The 22471-nt window shown below is 37.8% G+C and overlaps 2 protein-coding genes across 5 annotated transcripts in view; both read right to left on the minus strand.

Annotated features, from left to right (window-relative positions):
* LOC131312506 (protein WHAT'S THIS FACTOR 1 homolog, chloroplastic) overlaps positions 1-22253 on the minus strand; it is a 50406-nt gene extending 28153 nt beyond the window's left edge. The window contains exon 1 of one of the 3 annotated variants that reach the window (XM_058340305.1): positions 22115-22253. The gene's annotated coding sequence lies outside the window, so the exon portion shown is untranslated. Of the gene's footprint in view, positions 1-21904; positions 21922-22114 lie in introns of those variants that run through there. The other 2 variants (XM_058340314.1, XM_058340317.1) reach the window with 2 other exon arrangements.
* On the minus strand, positions 472-22258 carry LOC131312505 (E3 SUMO-protein ligase SIZ1-like). 2 transcript variants are annotated; one of them, XM_058340302.1, is made up of 17 exons: positions 22115-22258; positions 19752-19832; positions 18543-18585; positions 17809-17881; positions 17540-17699; positions 16447-16580; positions 15604-15672; positions 14069-14156; positions 13890-13965; positions 9470-9543; positions 9123-9230; positions 4917-5078; positions 4348-4452; positions 4164-4244; positions 2864-4073; positions 805-1232; positions 472-722 (listed from the first exon to the last, which is right to left on the minus strand). In XM_058340302.1, the coding sequence occupies exons 1-16, from the start codon at positions 22136-22138 to the stop codon at positions 1090-1092; spliced, it is 2631 nt and encodes an 876-aa protein (XP_058196285.1). In that variant the 5' UTR covers positions 22139-22258; the 3' UTR covers positions 472-722; positions 805-1089. The 2 variants fall into 2 exon arrangements, with proteins under 2 accessions (XP_058196285.1, XP_058196286.1); XM_058340303.1 differs by lacking the exon at positions 22115-22258 and adding an exon at positions 21905-21970.
* Between the last annotated feature and the right edge of the window lie 213 nt (positions 22259-22471).

Below are 22471 nucleotides of genomic sequence, written 5' to 3' on the forward strand. Positions count from 1 at the left end.
AGAGTAATAACGATTGTATTTGCTTGGTGTGAATCCTCTCATGTAACGTAAAATGAGACCCAATGTGGTCCCACTTAACGACCAATGATGATTGCCATTGGGGCATTGTCTCTGCTACCTACGATCAAGACAGCTAGAAGCGGTCAGATTTCACAATACCATTTAAGTGAGTCCTCCTTGTTACGTGTAAATAACTTCTTCGCACAGATTTAGAAATCGAGCTATAGTGTTGACAAGATGAGGCTGATCTAGGTTCGGAAGTAAAGAGCATGAACTAAGATACACCTTCCTATGTCGAAAACTAACCAAATCTGTTTGGAATCACACTTCCAAGTCCCCTTTTGCTGCATTCTGTGCAACACATAAATCCAACCAAACCAAGCTAAGCCTTGTCCCAATCAATAAAAGTTGGCTACAGGTTGTAGAACAAATTTATAGAGAAAATACACTAGGGGAACTTGCAACAAGGTATTATCCAAAAGGGAATAGATTTTTGTAAATTACTTGCTGAGGTAAATGTGAAGACATCACCCGCTATTTGCTCCTTGTATTTCGAAGAGGACAAAAAATGTCAATTTGTGTTTCTATTGGGGCATACAAAGGTCAATACAAAAGGATTTTTTCCGAGTTGCCAGCTAAATAACTGTCTAATGTACAATTTACCAGCACAGACCGGCAAGCCACCATGAGGAGAGAGAGACGGGGATAAATTAGTTCCAGCCCTGGTGAGGCGAAAAGTGAAGGCATTAGAAACAAAGCAAAATGAGACCTCAAAGCTGAAAGCAAACAAATTCTTCTGCTTACCATTTGAAAGAAATTCCTGCAGTGCCAGCACAGCACACCACTTAAGCAGAACACTTCATTGCTAAATCTGCTGTGGGTGCGTTGCATCAACTGAGACTATTCACAGGGACAAAAAACTGTTTCTCAGCTTTCTTAAATTTACAAGTACAAACGCATAATCAGCGCTACGGGACTGGTCACCAAATCATTCCAGATATTGAACTCTTCAAGATGGGGTGTCCGGCAGCATTTCTGAAGTCAAATGATATAGTAGTGAATATTCCCAGCAATCAACAAACGCATAATCTAGTCGGAATCGGAGTCGGAGTCGATAGAAAGATATAATCGTCTCACAGAACGTCTTTGCCGAGGAAAAGAGAAAGGGCTATCTGATCTTTCTCTAATTGGCTTGCCAGATCTGTTGTCATTCATACCAAGAAGCAAAGAAGCTGCATAAAGTGTGTATTGAACCAGAAATTAATGTACATATTAGCCCCACAAATGTAATTAGGAGATAGCTTTAGCCAAAAAAACACAAAAAGAAAACAAAAATGGAACAATTCCTCATTTGATAGGCTGATTGTAAAGGGTACAAAGCTTCTTTCCAAAGGCACATAATAAACGAAAAGAAGCCTTGACCTACATGAGAAAAAACCAGTCAATGCCTGCAATAACTGCATACTCTAGTTGATTCTGGTGGGCCTTCATGTAACGACCCGAGCCAGCTGACCTACTAACCCTTATCCTTAACCACATGGCTCAAAAGTTATAACTCAGGTTAATCCTCCCCTCAGGTTTTTTAAGTGACACTGCCCTCCCATACTTTAGCTAACAATACCAACAAACCCCCTTAACTCCAAATGCACCCACACAACATCAACCTTACCTTCAAAACAGGAGGATAAGTCCTTTATATCTTGAGTACTAAAGCAGCCACCAATGGCCAACCCAATTTGGAGTATCAATTCGTGAACTCGCAACACTTGGAGAGAGAGAGAGAGAGAGAGAGAGAGAGAGAGAGAGAGAGAGAGAGAGAGAGTTTTCCAGGTTTGATTTCTTGTGGTAATCCTATAGTTAGAATTTGCTTCTCCATGAGAGTTCTTCAGTTATATCTTTCAATTTCCACGTAGTGAGTATCCAATGTCCAACTTGGTACAGATCCTAGTCCAAAAGCGATGGCGAGTCAGATAACACACTTCAAGAACTAGCTTTTATTTATAATCAACGTTGAGAACTTATCCAATAGATAAGCCATGGTGAATATCTTATCTACTAGAATATCAGGATGATTGGGAAAAAATAAATGTGCTAAATTGCTGCAGATTAAGCAGTATAAACGTCAAGTGGCATTGATAATTTCACAATTGTTAAAAAAATTAAATTAATTATGTCTGGTGTTACTTTCTATATCTTTGTGGAAGATCATGGACAATGCACGTGAAGATTATTTGTATTTATTTTGGTAGTACCACCTAAATCCATAGAAAGCTTAAAACTTGTTTTCAATCGATGAGAAAACACTTTCTAATGCTACATAAAAATGTTTTTTACCAGGCAATGCTCATCAACTTCTAATGAAATACATGGCGAGTTGATCTCTGTCTTGGTCTTGGTCTCAGCTTCAAGTTTGCTCGGGTGGAAATGGCGTGGTGAGGGTTAGTATTTATAGCAAGTGGAAAAAGACTAAAGGTATGTTGAGGGTAGTATTGCCATGTTAAAAGTGATCCTGCGAAATTCTGGGTGATGGAGGGGGTCTATTGTTATTGTCAACAAAAGCAATGGAAAGCAAGGGAGGGTAGTGTCATTGCAGAAACTTCTTGCTATTGTTAGAAACCTCAGGGGAGGTTAGTGAGACTAACCTAGTTATTTATCATCAGAACTGACATTCAAACTACTAACCATTCATTAGGAGTACAAAACAAAGTAAAATCCAAATTACAACGTTGCAGATATTTGCATTTTCTTAAGGTGCAGGGAAGATGCGTGTCACAGGTGGCAGGACTAAGAAGCATACACACAATAAAGAAGTAGAAAGACGAAAGAAGTAGAAAAGGCATAAGCCAAAAGCATAGACACATACCAGTGTCTGCCAAAGAATCCAAGGTCCCTTCCTTGGCTTGTAATTGCTGCTGTGAATTCAATCCATTTTCAGCCGTAGATTCAACTTGACCACTAGGGCCACCACCCCCAAGTCTCAGAGAGATCCAATCCTCGGAGCGTATGCAGTTTGACACATCAGGTTGATCTCTCAAGTTAGGCTGCATAGACGGATCAGAAGGCCTTGTCGGAAGAAATATTTGAAGAGAAGGATCATCCCTGCCGAATGCCAGCGGATTATCAACTAAACTGTCGTTGATATCACCATTCGAATGATCAACAGAAGGCTGGGGGACAAAAGCATCAGGCCTCATAGTAGTCTCTGCAGTCAAAGCATATCCATTCATTGATGTAGGACAGTTAGTAGAACCATGCTCCAAATCAACTAAGGCGTCTGTCACATCTGCATCTGAACCAAATAACTGGAAACTGGGACCCGCACGAGTACCCGGAGGTAAAGACCAGATGGGCATCCCATATTCATCCTCATTAGAATTGAAAAGACCAAGGCATGATGGACCAGCAGTACCAAGAGGAGGATCATCAGGATATAAATCAGGAATTCCATGCGGGGGAAGTGGATATGTGGCCCCACCAGTATCAGTTCTATTGTTCTTGTAAACAGTTTCAGAGGGAATCATGATGTCATTCTCTTCTTCAGAATCACTGAGAACAATAAGTTCTGCATCACCAAATGGTGCAGAACTTTGGTTGGTAAATCCATATGGTTGGTCGATATTGAGAGAGAGAGAATCAAGTTCAATTCCATTGTTGGCAGAAAAATCAAAATTTCCACCACCGCCCTGATTGACACTAGGATCGTCACCATCCCTGCCACTTCCAGTTGCGCTACTGCTCATTGGAATAACATTCTGACCAAGGTTCTCAAACTTCTCTAATCTATTGCCGGAAGAAAGTGCATTCGTATCTTCAGGTTTACTAACTTCCCAGAGACCATTCCGGTTCTTCTTGATTCCAAGTTTTAAATTGGCATGACCATCAGAAACACCTTCTTGTTTGATTTGCTTAAAAGCTTCTGATTTTGGTTTAACTTCTCCATCCATTGGGGCACAGAGAGTGCCATCTGGGTAGTGCCACAGACCAAGATCTCCTAGATAACTTTCTGCCTTTGCACGCCAAGAACCATCAGGCTTCACCTCAATCTCTGTCATGTCTTCTCCACAATCCCGCATCTATATCACAAAATTAGGGAAGCATAAGCCCCAAGCATCGGAAAATCACTGACAGACTAGACTAAATAAATAGGTTCACGGAAGGTGTACCTTAGACGTGATACGATTGAAATAGGGATCAATGATGACATTCTCTAGAGCATAATTCTTGAGACAGATAGGGCATTGCCACTGCAGCCCAAAAAAAAAAAACATTTAGAGTGACCAAAGAAGTATTCAAAGATACAACAAGAAAAAAACACAAGAATAAAGAAAAGTGGTTTGAGATTCTCACCTTTCTAGATCGTTGGTTCATTTCAACAAAAACATCAAGATCAAAACAGCCCATGTGGAGACAAGGTTTGAATCTCCCAGCAACCTTCATTCTTGACCCGCTCATCTGGAGCAAATCAGTGAAGAAGAAGGGAAAAATCAGTGCCAAAAATCACATACCTCCCTATCTCAATCAAATATTGTTAAAGCATTCAACATGACTAGCTAGAGGTGTCCTCTACTCGGTGTAAGAGAATCGAGAACACCAAAGCAAGAAAATAAATAATATAACAATGATAGCCTGCTACTTTTCTCAGGAAAAAAAAAACTATAAACAGCAACTGATGCAAAATTTTAGCGGGACCTTGGGAAGAGAATTGTATAAGATTTCAAATTTAGTGTGCTGACTACCAAAAGATAAAAAATGACTAATACAAATACCGCATGCTAATGAGTATCAGAAGTAGCAAACTCTGTTCAAAATTGCAATCTTGCACTATTGCACACACACACACACACACACAGAGAGAGAGAGAGAGAGAGAGAGAGAGAGAGAGAGAGAGAGAGAGAGAGAGAGAGAGAGAGACTTACAGGGCACCGCAAATTGACAGTAATAGCATCAGCAACAATTTCCAGATCACTGTCACTATCGGCATTCTCCATTGCAGTTCCACCACCAACACAACGACGGACGCGGGCAAGAGCTTCTTCAAATTGCTCGCCTTCTGACTCTTTGGGTATCAAGTTGAGAATCTAGAAACGAAGTAAAAACAACATTACCAAAACAATAAGTAAACATATAATTTGCTCTGATGTGAGACTGTTTTGGGAGGTGGGAATGAAAATTTCAGTACCATTAACTGCGAATTTGTTTTGTGTTCTTAACTGTCAAAAACATTAACAAAACAAGGAAAAAAATAGTAAAATACCAGTATATAACTGGGAGACAGTTCACTAAATGTTGTCTCTCCAAATCACACTTAGCAAAGTAAATGAAGTGCCTAATTATCATCAACATATAAATATACACAAATACACACAGAAAGTAGATCCAACATGATCAACAAGATATCATACATGCATAACTGTTCAATCCAATATTACTATCAGGCTACAGCAGCCGGAACCGTACAACACCCCAACACCTACGATTAGATAGTACCGTCCCAACTTCCCATGAATGAGGCTCCCCCACTATGGGGTTCGGGAGGTCAGAGTTACCAGCCTTACCCTCATGTCAGGGAGGGTGTGTCCATATTTTGAACCCATGACACACAGATCACAACCGAGCAACCTTAACTCTGCCAAGGAAAATCCCTCTAGACAACAGGTTATTAGTGAACCACGCAAATATAAAGAACACAGTGATGAATTAAGACGTAAATAAATGATACTAAAGTCAAACCCATCCAGCATCACAGAAAAATAGGACAAACACAAACAGTAAAGTTTACCGCAACTGTTAGGATATTATATATGATTCCAATATCACTTTATTCTACTTATTTCTAGTGGACATACTGTTCCTATTGTATAATATGATGATGACATGATTCTCACAAGGATTGTGATTATCCTGTTTCTTGGGTGCTTTCCTTTCTTTTCAAGGGATGAATATCCTGTTTCTATGAGGCTTTCAAAACCCCCCTGAATGGTGGTCTTAAGCAACCTAAAATAGTTCAATGGAACTTACCCCTTGCAGATCAAGTAAAATTGAATAAAGATGGATGCTGGTAAGACTTTAACAGCAAAGCAGTCTTTGGAGGAATATTTTGAGACAGTATAGGGAAGTGGATGATTGGCTATTATGGCATGCTCACATGCAGGTCTAAGTCTTGAGGCAGAAATCTGGGCCATTCACAGAGGATTGACCATCAATAGAAAAAAGGGCGACAGATATCAAGATCGAGTCGGAATCCCTCATAGCTGTCATTCATCAAGAAGGAATCCCCATCGAGCAATTGTAGCAGACTCAAAAATGCTCCTGACATGCACTGGAACTACCCATTCTCACATACCTCGCTTTGCCATCTAAGTGCTGATAACCTGGCCAGACATGGGGCTGAGCAAGCAGAGGATTTGGTGGTGAGTCGGTGATGACCCATATTCCGGCCTCCACAAAGCTTTTCATTGTTGCTGAGTGCAGACTGCCTGGGTGTTGGACACCTCCAAGGCTGAAGCACATATTTGTGCTAGACTTGTTACCTCTTTGGTGTATTTAGCAACTAGCCTAGTAGTTTTCTGCTACGGTTTTAAGGACTTGCTCTGTATGAAACTAATTGATTTTTAATATTTATGATATTCTTAAATACCAAAAAAGGATTATGAGATTTTTGTGTTCTATTGGGTCACTCTCTTATTGAAGTGAGATGTTGTTCTCTTCTATTGAGGCCAAATACCGTCCAATGGCCACAACAGTCGCAGAAATAGTTTTGTTACGCTTGTTGCTTCTTAAGCTTGTGGTTACATCTCCAGTCCTACTACTATGTTGCGATAGCAAGAGACCATCGAGACTGCACACTTTTTTTTTGATAAGTTCAAGACTGCCCACAATTCCTTCTTCCATTAACGCAGCACATACGTTGAGATAAATTGTCATTTTGTGAATAATCTCTAAACATACACATCTCCTTAAGCATTTTGGCGTCCTAATTGATAAACTCTTAATGCTTCCTCATGTTGCATCTTGACTTTGCACTTGCACTGGGACTGATGTAGTTTTATTTTGCAATGATCTTATGCTCGAGGGTAGTGGTACTAAAGTGTAACCCATCCTACATGACCAAAAAAATAGGACAAACAAAAATAGAATAGTGTGCCACAACTGTTAAGATATTATATATTTTGCAATTTTACTCCATTTCACTTCTAATCGACGTGTTTCTTTTTTATCTGTCGATGTCATGATCATAATTAGGGTGTGATTATCCTATTTCTTGTGTGTTTATGGAAGCTTTTCGTGTTTTTGTTGGGCGATTCTCTTATAAAAGCAAAATGTTGTTCATTCTTCTGTTGAGGCTACATATTGTGCTCAAGTGTGGTCAAAGTTTTAAGATTCATGATATGATACGCTCTAAGGTAAAATTGATACATATCTCTCAAGGTATCTTATGTTTAGAGAAAGTTTAACACTTAGTTGCAGAAAACTCCCATCGGTATGGCGAATCCACCTCAAAATCTCGCTCTCGTGTTCCCAATACAGAACGTCCTAGTAATTTTGCTACCATCAGCAAAGGAGTCCACTACCAGCCACGATAAAACCAATCAATCATGTAAATCCCAAAAGGAAGAAAAAAATTATAAATTCCATTATGAAGTAATGATAAGATACTCCCAAAGTATTAATTCAAGTTTCCCAAGTAATATGTATAAACAACCTATGTACTTACATTTACTAAACCAATATTTAATGATCTATATTTTGAACAAGTACTTCTATGTATATCTCTATAATATACAAACGCTTCTCAAGGCGTAAGTATTAAGTAAAGATTTTGTACAAAATACTTCTACATGTATTTCAGTTTATTTCACTTCGTTTAATAGTGGTAAAAGTATCAATTTTATTTTTGTCTAAATAATGTACTATTTAATATATATATATATATATATATATGTGGTTTTTTTTTTAAATTTGAATATTTAATGCTTATAAATTATTCATGAACACTCCCTCGGCACTCCCACACAAAGAGCTTCTATGATTCTTTGCTCCCCAGATCCCACCTCCGTTTCGTGCAACCAAGTTTCAAAATTCACATACCGTACATATATATCTAACGATTCAGTGAAATCAAATTAATCAATAAGTACTCCCACACAAAGAGCTTCTATGATTCTTTGCTCCCCAGATCCCACCTCCGTTTCGTGCAACCAAGTTTCAAAATTCACATACCGTACATATATATCTAACGATTCAGTGAAATCAAATTAATCAATAAGTATCTCTAAATCTGTCTTGCGAGTAAATACATTCTTTTGATACCCATACGATCCGTGATTCATACGTGATGCATGAAACAATAAATTTTGTTACTAGACCATGTTATATGGTTGGAAACAGGAAATTTGTACCAGATATTAAGTTTCTAATATATGGAATAGATTTTACATTTTACAGTGGCTACCTATGCCATAACTTATATATATACATGGTATACATATACTGATACGACACACAAAACAAGAAAAACGATGCTCAGGGATGTATTCTGTTTTGACAACCATGACCATGCACAGAAATAGCTTGGGTGCATTAGTTGCTCACTATGCTTGTCGTTACATCTCCACTCCTACTATGTATTGTGATAACAGGCTGCCTACAATTCCATCTTCCATGAGTGCACCAGATCTATGGAATAAGTAGTCATTTTATATGAACCATTACCACACATACATGTTCCCTTGTGCATTTCCCCTTCCTACTTGATAAACTCTCATTGCTTCCTACTTGGGTAGTTTTATTTGCATTTGATCTTCTTTTTTAGGGTAGTTTGGTCTTTCCTTCTTCTGCCATTCATTAGGTTCTTTATCTTTGTTCAAGTGCATTGTAAGTTTTGGAGTACATAACTGACAGTTGAGCTTCCAAAGAATTTTCCCTTCCTCGTTTCATCAGTAAATAATAGCATCCCACACCACATTAGTCCAGAGGCCAACAAACAGGATAGAGTACAACAATTAAATCAGACATAACCATGAACAAAAGAAACAGCGATAGGATCACTTTGTTCCGATGGGAAATTAAGGAATGGAAGTTCAAGTTGGAAGAAATATAGTGTGGTCAGATTGCAAAACTACCTGCTGGACAGTACGCCGCTTTACAATTCTGACCCCCAAACAAAACACTCGAGAATCACATCCTGTTAAGGAAATTTTATTAATTCCGTCTCTGGTGCATGGTGTAATCTGACAAAACAACAAGAAGTATACTAAGACCAGCAAGCACGTAATGTCATTAAAGTTGCAAGCATCCATCCAATCGAAAGTATGGCAACATAACGTCAAAAATAACGAACAGTTTGTATTGCTTAACAAATAGTAGGGCATAAAATATGGCTAAATCTTGAGAAACAACTGCATAAAATATGGCTAAATCTTGAGAAACAACTTCAAACAAACTTGTTTGAAAAGGGAGAGAAACTCACAATAGGGCCATCATCACGGCCATTAGCCCCTAGCAACTGCGAGCCAGGTCTATTAATTGCCCGCACCGGCACACCTGTAAGGCCGTCGATCAGTAAAACAAAGAACATTAACATGAACTATCAAAATATAACACAAACCAAACAAAAACACAAACAAACCACAAAAGTTCATTTACTGTAGGACTCTGTGTAATGTATGTCTGTGCACGTGTGTGTGAACCATTGGAAGGCATGACAACATACCAAGAGCAAAAACTTTTACCACCCACGGTTCATGTCATTGGAAAGCGACAACCTGTAATGGAATCAAGACCAGGAGTTGTTTGAATAATTATTTTGAGCTAATTTGTTGGGCCCACTTGGGATATAGAGCTTGCTCTTGAGTGGACCATGGGGGAGCTATCATTAATCTAATTCTAGGCTAAGGTTGTACTACCAGGTGCTTAACCAGGCAGATGTTCTGAAGTCCCCATGAAAAAAACACTTGCTTATACAGGCAGATGTTCTCAAGTCCCCATGAAAAAACGCTTGCTTATACGATCCCCAACATAGCAGTCATGGATATCAACTGCTGGTTTAATATGTTCAGTCACCAGCTATCCCAAAAGCTTAAGTTGTTGTACAATGGGCCCAACAACAATATATGAGTATGCAAGTACGTATGTATCAAAGTTATACAACAAACTCCTCACGTTCAACCCTATCCCTGTGTTACATGTGGAAATGTGAAAATTCATAAATAGAGTGATAGGCGCGTAAATGTTAACATACGCGCCCCTTAATTTATCTTGCTAAGTCTATTTTTATATTATTACTTGCAGATTTATGCTTGATTTGTGTATTGTAGGTATTTGGGGGATTTGGTACAAAAAGTGCAAAATTAAAATATTACACGGTGTTGGAAGTCGATCCGTTTGAAGCTATCAAATTCAATTGGTAGATGCTAGTCTTGACGTTCAAAGCAAGTCGAAAGCCATGGGATTTAACTGTTATCAAGGCTATAATAAGTTGCTTGTGATCAAAAAGCCAAATCAAGAGGTGGAATTTTAATTCCAATGGGGGCAAATCAATTACAGCTTTGGAAGGGAAATAATTAGATTGCCATATCATGCACTCGGTGATTAAAAAAGGAAACAAATTCAAGACGAGCAAGACTTTTGCTCTTGGAGGTTGTACAAGGCTAGGATTGAGAATACATGGTTGGGATTTTCTAATAAGGCCTAATAATAATGGGGGCCAATAGGGTTTTACGGGGGACGGCAGACGTGGCTTATAAAAGGAGAAGTTCCGGAAATTATTTGGAGAGCTTTGACTTACGTTCTTTCATTCAGAGTTTTTTTTTCCCTTCAAGTTCTTGGAGTTTTGTTCAATTACTCACACTCCGGTAACTCGTATTAATTTCTGTTCTTAATAAAAGTTATTCGTTGGTATTTGATTAGTTGATATTTCTCATTTGTTTTTCATCTTGCGTAATAGAAGCATGTTTCAAACTAGGGTTTCTTTCTTAATGATGAATGAGTAGTCGTCGGGGAAGGGTCGCGGGGTGATTAGCAGACTGTGGCCGGATTGGATGCGTTCTGCTCCTATTTCGAAATAAATAATGTTTAAAAAATAATTTTAAATTAAAATACTTCCCGTAGGCGAACCTGGGCATTGTTGGAGCCCATGTGAACGGGAGAATAGGGTCCAAAACTCATTTTCCGTTGCGCATGGGTAAACGGCGGCCATAAGGGTTCGCATCTTGCGGGGTATCTTTTTCAGTCTAAAATCAAACGTTTTAAAGAACACCGATTGCAGCAAATGAGTCGGGCCGGTTGCGAGTACTATGAACCCTACGACCGTACCTTTCTTTTAATTATTTGAAAAGTACAATCAATTTCTAGGTTTTAGTTAATCTCAAATCAATCGAAAAGGGGTGGCTACCTAAGAGCCAATTTAAATTCTAACAACCCGAGTTTTTAAGTTAGCACACATTACCGTCTCTGTGGATTTGACTCCGGTCTTACCGGATATTGTGCGACGTCGGTCTCCGCCCTACGCTTGGGGCAACCCATTAATTTAGGACTAGAAATTCGTTAAGCATAGAGCGAAATAGAATGCTAAGGAGAGAAGCATAACATAAACGGGGCACATATGCACTTGGAAAGACTTGAACCCAAGACCTCCCAACCTAAGCTCTGATACCATGTTAAGTCACCAATTGTCCCAAAAGCTTTAGCTGTCAGGAAATGGACCCAACAATGTATTTATCAAGCGATCCGACCTACTAACCATCTGGAAAGTTTATAACCTGAGACAATAGGATCAAACGTCTCCTATTTGGGTGCATGAGCTACAACATGAAGGACACAATGTAACTATTTTGATGCATTTTGATATCTGATGGAGCATTGGCTACATGTTATAGTAGCATTTATGCTTCAACAAAAACCACGGGGGCTGATGTCAATATCCCAAGGAGTGGAAGGAGACAGCCATAGAAAACTCGAAATAAGTTTTGGTCAAAATTTTGACGGTTCACTAATTTTAATTTTTTTTAAAAATAAGTCCAAAATTTTCATGAAAGGGTGCTGAAAATGGATGAGGATACAAGTGGCAGGCTGCTATATCCAAGTTTTACAATGTGTAAAATTCCAACTATAGATTTACATAATATACCAGTATGCTCCCTCTTCTGGATGTAAACATTTTCAATCTAAAATGATTCCGAAAAGAAAAAAAACACTCTTTTAGTATTTCCAAGTTGGGTGAACATAAGCAAAATACTTCCAAACAACACTGTATCCACAAAAAAACACAACCCCACTAAAGCCTTTATCGAACCGTAAGTACCACAAAGACCTAAGCTAGAAGTCTTGTCAACATACTAGTTTCGGACAATTCACACCTGACAGAGTCCACTACACCCCATCAGACAATGATTATACAATTGTAATTAACTTTTTCATCATATCAAGGGATAGACAAGGGATTATCTCATTGGCAGTGGGGCAACGAACTTGTACACTGCAATATAATATCAATTTTTCGCTGATAGGAACATTAAAACTTTATTTCTTTAAGAGATACGATCGAAGGAGATTTGATATTTTCCGACATGTCATTAGGTTGGATGTTTATTGTGCCCCCATAGCAAATGGTACAAAAAGAGAGACTACTGTAGCATGTACACTTCATTAAGTTAACAAATGAGTCTCGTGAGTAAGGTGGAGTGTTGTTAAACTCCAATAAAGGGAGAGTATAGGGAGGCACCAATATGAGTGGCTGCTTGCTTAACAAGACATCTACACAAAAACGTATATATTCTCGTGCATGCATCAATAGATCCAATAGAAACTAAAGCCAATGTTGAAGATTATTTTTTGCACCATGCCAAGTTGCTTGCTGCATCAGATTTTTGGAACAAATAGCAATCATTCACTGTGCATTAGCAATCTGCTTAGTCAGAATTTTAGTAAATTAATTACCATGAGAGTGATTGGATCTCAAGGGACAAATGCTTAGTCAATTAGTGCAATCTTAGAGCACAAATTGACATCTTTAATTAGTGCAGAAACTTTTCAAAACATGCACAGATGTACTTCATTTTTTTATTCGAAAAATGACACGACTGTTTGTAATGGACTAAAATTATGGGACAGAGGGCACACGCGGCCACATTTGAAGATATTATCAAAACTTGATGTAATACATCACAGCCATGCTAATAAACTAGATCTAGAGATCAGTACAACAGTCCAAATCCCTGGTTACAAGACTAGAAGTCTCCTCTTTCCTTCGATGAAACCCAAATTTATTTTGCATGTACTAAATTTAGTCACCGGTTTAATATGTCAAAAGAATATTTCATGTCTTAATTTTTAGATTAAAGTTCGTTGTCTGCAATCCCCAAGGTACGACACTTGTTAAGTACTCCCACTAAATATTGCACTACTACGGGTCATTTATTTTGATATGCCCAGGTGGTACTAAATTTCACTAAAGATTCTTAGAGGGGCAAATCCATTATTGTCTTACGGCATGTCGAGATATTGAAGTGTGGATTTCCGTTTAAAAATTGAAGACGCCATGCTCAAATCTTTAGATATGTAACACTGATACTGCACGGCGTTATGTAGATTTATACAGATTTGGTCTTTCAGCAAGAAGCTATAGGTTCACGATACCAATGTTGTACCTGGAGGATGCTTATCCTAAATAAGATACTAGAATAAAAACCAACATACTATAAGATCTTCATTACTGTATAATATGAAGGACTATATCTGCATCCACACCTTTTCCTACAACTGCAGGATCCAAAAAAGTGAAAGAAGCACAGCAATACAGTTATCAACCTTCTGCCTTCCAGATGAGCAGGAACAGTTTAATACGTGAATCTACGAGGAGAGCATTCATGAAGCAAAATTAGACAGCATACCATTGACCTGTAGGTCTGCATATTGCGGCCACTGCATCCTAAACAGAACCTTGTCATTAAGAAGCATGCACCAGGCCTAGACCACAACACCGCATAAATGTCAGTCAGTATCAATATATCTGCATGTTCCTGACAGGAAACCGTTAGGTTCATAAGAAAACATACAATAATCAACTTACCTGAACGTCATAGTCTTGTTTCGACAACAAATCCTTGTCGGCCCTTGTAAGTTGAAATGTTTTCTCAACGCTTTGCACCGGATTTGTGCTGAAATTTTATTGTAAAATAAAGAAACAATTATGAAAGGTGTGAATACAGTTGAATTCAGACTTCCAAGGACTGACATCAGTTAAGAATCACAAGTACATGCATGGAAAAATCTAGACCACCAAAAGCATTCACTCTTCCAGATTCATGAGAACAAATAAACATGGATGGCTAAGCTTTTGAGGAACGAGGGAAATCCACGAAAAGAACATTGCCTATAACTAACCAATACAAGCAATAAGATAACAAGGAACGGTACTTTGACCAAGAAAACCTCAAAGATAAAGGAAAAGTCGACTGCATTCCATGTGACCCCGGGTTCTCACTTGAAAAAAAGAAGGTAAACAAAAGTTAATTCTCACTTCATGTTTTTCAATCATTACCTTATGTCCCTGGTACATAAGGCACAAGGGACACAAAGCACATAAGGCAAACCAAAACAATTGTCCTATTTGTGTTTAACCTATACATAAAGTTGTTACCAATTCAATCATATGCACTGTAACACTAAATGATTGACTATTGTGTCCATGACACTCAAATTAGATGCAACAAAGTAGCATTCTCATTTATACTCTTCAAACTTGATACAACAGTAAGCTTATCTACAAAATGCAAATTCGATAGCCAATCAAAATTCAATCCTCCTGATTAACGTCTCAACGAATGATGAATGCATCCTTTCAACCACACTCCCAAAAAAATTTATTATCCAAAACACAGACCCCTAGTAGCATGTTTTTTGTTAATTAACCACAATAAATTGGGTTGAATCACCTTGCCACTCAATGTTAAGGCAAGATGCTACGTCTCTTTGTGAGTAGATAAATAATGGTAAAATATTACCATCAAGATCTGAACAGATCGATGATAATACAAAATCCCGGATTATAAAGCCTTCCTTTGTCCTAAAAATAAAGAACATTAAACCAAACCGACCCTTAAGTTCCAATCAAATGGGTCGGCTACATGTATCCGTTTTCACCATTGAGCTCTATCAAGGGCATCATGTTCCGTGATATCCAACAATTTTGCGATTAAGAAAAGTATGTCCTTGAGCAAAACACAAAGAAAAATCAGAAATAAGAACATTAACTTGGATGAGAGGATGCATGGAGGCACCACATGGTCTTATAATATATCCACCAGAGTACGCGCGTATATAAAAAAAAATTCAATTATCAACACATTCTCCTGAGTAAAAGAGATTTCTCTTGACACGCTTCTATTAAGTTCGTATGAAAAACTTGTCAGAGTTCAAAATGTGAAGAAAGGAACAGGTGTTGCAGCGTGAGAATAAAGAAACAATTAGACAGGGGATGAAGAATAAGCATGCTCCGGAGCGCTTATAACGTTAGTATAATATAGGCCTTCTGGTTGAATCATACAACTAAGAGAGATTTTTCAACTAAATGTTTATCTATATGCATGTAATTTGTGCGCTTACCCATCTGTAGGAATACTTGTGGTGATCAACTTAACAGGATACAGAGGATGCGCCGTGGTCAACCAAAAGCTGCATATCATATTAAAAACAGAATATTCATGAACTTCCAACAAGGTAGGCTTTAGGAGAGTGGGGAAGGAAAATAGCACGAAATGGAGAAAGGTTGATTATAATGAACCATGTAGATACTTAAGTTGCAACCTAAATCACAAACAACCTAAAATATCATTGGGGTGAAAATTCCCGGTCATTTATAGATGAAATTTGAACTTCGTAAGTTTAGAGTATTAAGCATGCAAAACCATATAGATGAAAACTTGGAGACATTGGAAGAAGTTTTTTTTTTTTTTTTCTCAAGACGTTGGAAGTTGTTAACCAGTCAAGATTCGTTAATCAAATGATGGTCCACCTTTTTGTATAATCATGAGCAAAAATGCAACGGATAAATCACATACAACCTAAATCACAAATTAAAACTAACTATTGAAACATCATACTGACTAAACATCCGTGTTCATCAAATAGAAAACTCTAATTATAGAGAATCGGCATATGGAACTTTTCAGAGACCAACTATATCATTAGCATCCCGATAAAAGAAGTGCCATTAACTGGGACTCAATTGTTAGAGCAGAAAAAGTATACACTATAAGAGGACAATATTTGTCTACGTAGAAGAAAAAAATAGACACTAGTACCACTAAGAACAACAATCATGACAACCCCATAGCCGAAGCAAGAGCAGGAAAATATGATGCTACAAGAAAATTATTGATCACAGAACTTCTGTGAATACAATCCAAATCGTATCAAAAGGAAAAAAAAATGACGGGGATTACATACGGGTCCGCACGAGATAGTCTACAGAGTTCACAATAAAAAATCGCGGGAGAAGCTGGTAGAACACCCTCCATAGGCTTCTCAGCAATAATAACACAACCAATATGCTGCCACACATGACACCTCGAATCCTCACACTGCACAACGAAATAAATAAGTGAGACTGAGACACAATGCACAAAAGCAGCGAGTAGCCAGAAAGCGAATAACATGTTTGTACATTCTTGCATCAATACAGCATATTGAAAGGGTCATATCTCAACTATTTGTCCATGGATCTTTAGATATTTTATGGAACAAGCCAAAGAATTAAAGTACCCTTCTTGGTGAAGAAAACAAAGTTGTCGTTAGTTGCCCCAACAAGGAAATGAAGATTATTCTCGGTATACAACTGACTGCAAACTAGCAGTCTAGCAGATGCTATCAAAACTCTAATCACAATAAAGATGCATATATCATTACCCAACCCATGTTGTACTTGTGATTTCAATTTTAACCACAACACCACAAGCTCGGCTCACTTATTCAATAGATGTAGAGTGAAATATGAAAGGGCCATTTTGTATTTGACTGGTAATTCTGTAAGTGTTAGTGCGGGTGTTTCAGAAGCCAACCACAGCTATATATCGAGAATGGAGCTTAAAAACTTCAGGAATTACTAGTATAAATTGCCAACCTTCAATACATTTCTAAAACCCAAGTGCAAGACAGCTCCTCGAAATACAGACCCAAAGCGACTCCAAAACATACTGCTTCTTCAACAAATCGGAAATAACGCAGGACATGATTAGATGATGCAGTAGGTTTGAGGGTGTTGGTGTCATGTTAGTGTCTTCAGTGTTAGTAGGGTTCTTTGAGTAAATAAATAGGTCTAGAGTCCTCATTAGGTTGTTTGTGATAGATTGATAAAAGAATATTTGAGAGCTTAGTCTCTTTGTATCTCATTTGGGATCAATAAAAGAATATCAATACAAATCATGAATCTAACAACTATGAGCCATGCACATAATGGAGAGTTGATACAAATCGTGAATCGTGCAATTCTAACAACTATGAATCATGCACATAATGGAGAAAGGTAAGATATTAATATGACCTCTATCATTGAATCAGCTTGCAATGAACTTCCACATGGACAACGAATTTTATCCATTTGATAAGAATCCTCTACTTCCTCCTTGAGCCTCGCATTACTGCTGTCTGATAAAACCTGTCCCTTCGATGCTAAATCAGAAGCTCCAGAAACTTGCATTTTCCTGGGAAGGCAGATATTTTATCAAGTCAAAGAGGTTTTAACTAAAGTGAGACAAAATGCTGCAACTTATCATGTGAGGCAAATTTAAGAATGACAAAATAAGAACACACCTGTAGATATCATCTACTAGTTTTGCTACTTCTTGCTTCCCAACAGCATTTTTCTTTGCCCACATTCCAGAAACTGCACAAAATGACAGGCAATTTGAGAAAAGGAATCTTGAGATATCACCCAAACAAAGTTGAGCAACAAAAAATATAGTTAAGCCCCTGAATAACAAAACCCAAAGTACCAAATACAAAACCAATCAAAACTTGAGTTCACATTTGCACAAGGGATCAACCGTGTGGAGAGGGCAGAAGTGCACAACCTTGAGGGTTCAAACATTTCAATTTGGAAAAGTGAAGGAACATGATAAACACGTGTTCCACCAAAAACACTATTGAAACTTGCATTACTTACTTACATATTAAATTGATCCCCTTTCCTCACCTGGTATTATATAGTCCATTAATGTTAACCCTTGCATCTTTTAGGGGGAGAAATTGTTAAAACCATTATAAACTTTCCAGGTGAAATCCTGAAAAACTTTCTCCCAACACAAGACGTTGCAGAATGCTACAACTAATCCTCAAAGATCTAAGGGAAAGCAACTAGTGACAAAATTGTCATCTCATCCTCACTAAATCTGGGGAAGAGAAGCAACATTGAAATGACTAGACCATAGAAGTAATTAATTATTCACTTTTCCGAACTTGATGTGACAAAACCATCTTGTAACACAATCTAGTAATCATATTTGCAGGGAAGAGGAAACAGAGAAGAAAGGGGAAAAAAAAGTTACCTCGTTCATCAGAGAGAATGCCTAGTATCCTGTCTACAAGGTCCTGCACAAAAGCAATCACACACCAATCAGGCCAAATGTTCTTTCCTGACAACCCTACTTAAGAACCTAAAATATGTAACCAATGAAATTCCATTATACAGCGATCAGCGTACAAATAACTAGAGACAGAGATATAATCGAACCCCAAAAATGCTTCATACAGTAGTGGTTAGAACAACAATTCAATGCCAAATCAGCCATAAGCTATTATTTTGACACGTACAATACAATCTTTTCCTTCGGCTTGCCTGATGCATGCCCAAAAGAGATTGGCACTTTTATTAAACTCCATGCAAGCATTTATCAACAATTGCAGAACTCCAGACAAGCAGAAATATGAAGAAACCTATATTAGCATCCTGCTTATACTTTTTTTTTTTGGTTACACATCCTGCTTATACTTTATTTGACAAGTCCTGGGACAGAATGATCTTCCAATCTAACATTTCCCGGCACGGTTTGTTAGACTATGAACGAGTACCCCATACAACACATCAGAATTTAAGAAACAAGAGGCGACATTTTTCAGTCAACTAAAATAGTGAATTCCATTAGAAACAAATTTATTATTTTACACCATTTTGCATCTGTGACAGGTTCTGGAGAAGAACCACCCAGACTATCTAAAGTCAAAACCTGGTATGCTAAATTTTGGAGACCTGAAAATGGCAGAGAGATTGAGGAGGGCAGTGGACGAAAAGAGTTCTCAGTTTGCCGAACAAAAGCATCAATATTAAGCACAAGCAATTTTCAGCACTGAACAATAGGCTCCTGAAATCAGACTGATAAATTGCAAGCAAACATTTGAACCCCCTCAAGCAGCCAACGAGAAAGAGAGATGGGAAGTGGGATATGCATTTTATTGCTGATGTAAACATATTTAGACACTGCAGTGTTACTTCATAAAATTGAAGGAAAAATAAAGCCTAAAGAGAATCCCACTTCACTATTAGGCAAATGAAACTTCACCATAGGTTAAAGTGTCAGACCAGAAGACAAGCATAGAACAAAGGGCCCACTATCAAGGTAGGGCTTAAAAAACCAGTTCCAATAAATGGGCTCAAACCTTTTACTCATCAAGTTTACAAGATATTGAACACGGAAATTTGGCCATTCATGCAAATTGATAACCCATGAGCTATATAAGAAATAAAGCAGATAACGAACCTGCTTCTTTCCCTGCTTTGAAAGACCCAATTGAGTGAGAAGATCCTTGAGCTCCTTTATTCTAAAATACGCTAATTTGTCCTATGAGACAGAAGGGATGTATCACAAACTCAACAAAATCAAATGGTCATCATAAGTGACGAATAATACAAAAAGACTAGCCACCATGAGAACAATGGCAAGTAAAGAAACAATTGAGAAACAATACTATGACCAGAAAAAGAATCAACCAGGAGGGAAGGCATGCTACCATCTTCTGCACTAAATCAATTATTAAACTTCATACTTATTGAGATCTATACAGAAAGCTCCTCAAATGGGAAAGGACTTCAAATTGTCCTTGAGGCTAGTTTCAGCTCATAACATACAAGAAGTTTGTTCCATAGATTCCTCATCACATTTCCACCACCAAGAATTGGAATTCTAAAGCACTCAACCATCAGAAAATCAGTGCTTATTCAAACACCGAAACTTGCAAGAAAAGGTAGGCTATAAGAACTAAAATTATATATATATAACTAACAAATATCCTGAATTCTTCCACTAAATCTTACAAGGCTCAAGAAAAGGAACTTAAATAGTACAGAGTTTACTTGAAAGATTATGCCATTCATCAAAGATCAAACAATTGGCCCTAAGAATCACCTAAAAGTCAGAGGATCAAAATGATTAAACCTGATACCCAGGCTGAAAACCGAGATTCGTTCTCCTTGTTATCTTTGTAATAGTTGTTCCTTCCTATTGGCTGTTACCCAAAAACTGTTACGACTTACGAGTAACCAAAAAAATAAACTTGTGACAGATAGTCAAGGTACTTTTTCGGAGGGTCCAAAGCTACAAAGTCCAAGGTTGACAAGAGGACAATATGCCAGGACCCTTGAAAGGGTTTGTCCTCAGCCAGATCACTATACAGTGAGGCACAAGAAGTGATAAGTAGATCCAAAAGAAAACCATGTGGCCTTCTTTACCTGGAGAGATTCGAGGGTATTCATTTTGACCTTGGACAACCTAAACTGAGGGAGGAATTCCTACCAAAGAGGTATCGTATGCATAAGATCACAGGTAGAAGATGCAACACATTCATATAGCATCTCCACACGCGAATGTGTTCTGGGACCTTGTTTCTCCCTCTCCGGCCATTTACCAGAAATGGTCATGTAAGTAATTCTCAAACAAAGCATCAAATTGTGAATTGAAATTAGCTTTTTCTCATATCATGAATCATAAAGATTCTACTAGTTCAAATAATGAACGAGATTGAGCTAAGTTCCGCCAATCAAATTATAAGCATACTAACCAGCACGTCGAACCAATAATGAGAGAAGTACTTGCTAGGAAGAAACTAAAAAATTGGCATGCCCCATTATGATCCATAAACGGATTTAGGTTCACTGAATATGTGAACTTTTGCATTCCAATAAGTTCAATATTCCACATGTTCAATCTTAAACTATCTGCTACAAGAACTGATCTTTCACCAGGAAACACTTCTAAGCCGAAATACATCTCTCCTGCAGAGCATTAACAGTAGCCTCTGTCGGATGAACTAAAATCGCCTTAGAGCATCTCCAGCCCTTACCCTTTTGATTGCCTCATAACCAATTCTGAGTAAAAGCCCTTTAAACTCACTTCAATCCTTGACTCAAACTTGTACGAAATTGAGTTTTACTCAAATTTTTAACCAAATAAAGGGAGACTCAAACTTTTACTCCTAAAAATCAAAATTAACAAAGTTTTTACTCAAATTTTTGCTTATTAAATTAGATTTTGTCCATTGGAGATTCAGAGTGATTCATACCAAATGAAGCTTTTACTCAATTTTCTACTCAAATTCGAGTAAAATTTTGATTAATGCCTGGTGATGCCTTTACCTAAAACTAAAAATGCAGTGACTATAACTTTCTCTTTAAAATCAAAATTTTTCAAAAGTTCTTTGTTCTTAACAATTTACAATTATGCCATTAGTGAAGCTTTACTCAAACTTCGCTTATATTAGAGTTTGTCCATTGGAGATTTAGAGTGATTCATACCAAATGAAGCTTTTGCACAATTATTTGCTCAAACTCGAGTAAAATTTAGCGTGAAGGCCGGTGATGCTCTACCCAAATTAAAACTAAAAATGCAGTGACATCAAAGCAGAAAACTGGAAGTACCTTGCAACTAGATACCAAATCCATCTGACACCAAAAAATTTTAAGGTTCGTTTTGTTCTTCCCAATTCACAATTATTCCATTAATGAAGCGTTTACGAAAGTCCAATGAAGATTTAGAGTGATTCATACCAAATGAAATGAATCATTTACTCAAATTTGAGTAAGGAATGGTAAAAATGTGATCAAATCAAAGTGGAAAACTGAAAGTACCTTGCAACTAGATACCACATCCATCTGAAACCCAAAAAGATTCAAGCTTCAACTGGTTTGCTCCTTCTACTGTCCAAAAGCTGAAAAATAAACAACCAGACCCGTTCAAGCATCCCACGCTCGGCTATAAAATAGCACGACCGATCTAACCAATACGATCAAGCACAAAAACAAAACAAAAACAAAACCCACTTCATCGAATTCCAATTAAGTAATCAAAATTCACCAAAATCAAATACACGTACAAGTAGATATCGATTGGATTGACGAAGGTTGGGGGAGGAGGAAGAGGACAGATAGGGGGGTGTTTGGAAACGAGGAATAGATGCACCGACTTTAGCTCTCTCTCCCTCTCTC

Source organism: Rhododendron vialii, chromosome 13a (genome assembly GCF_030253575.1).
Source record: "Rhododendron vialii isolate Sample 1 chromosome 13a, ASM3025357v1".
In the NCBI taxonomy this organism is placed as follows: Eukaryota; Viridiplantae; Streptophyta; class Magnoliopsida; order Ericales; family Ericaceae; genus Rhododendron; species Rhododendron vialii.

Coding starts and splice junctions, on each gene's coding strand:
- LOC131312505 (XM_058340302.1), bottom strand. CDS start 22,138: ATGGATGTGGTATCTAGTTGCAAG. Junction 15,673..16,446: donor AGACTATCTCGTGCGGACCC/GTATGTAATCCC, acceptor TATGATATGCAG/CTTTTGGTTGACCACGGCGC. Junction 9,231..9,469: donor GCCGTGATGATGGCCCTATT/GTGAGTTTCTCT, acceptor TTGTTTTGTCAG/ATTACACCATGCACCAGAGA.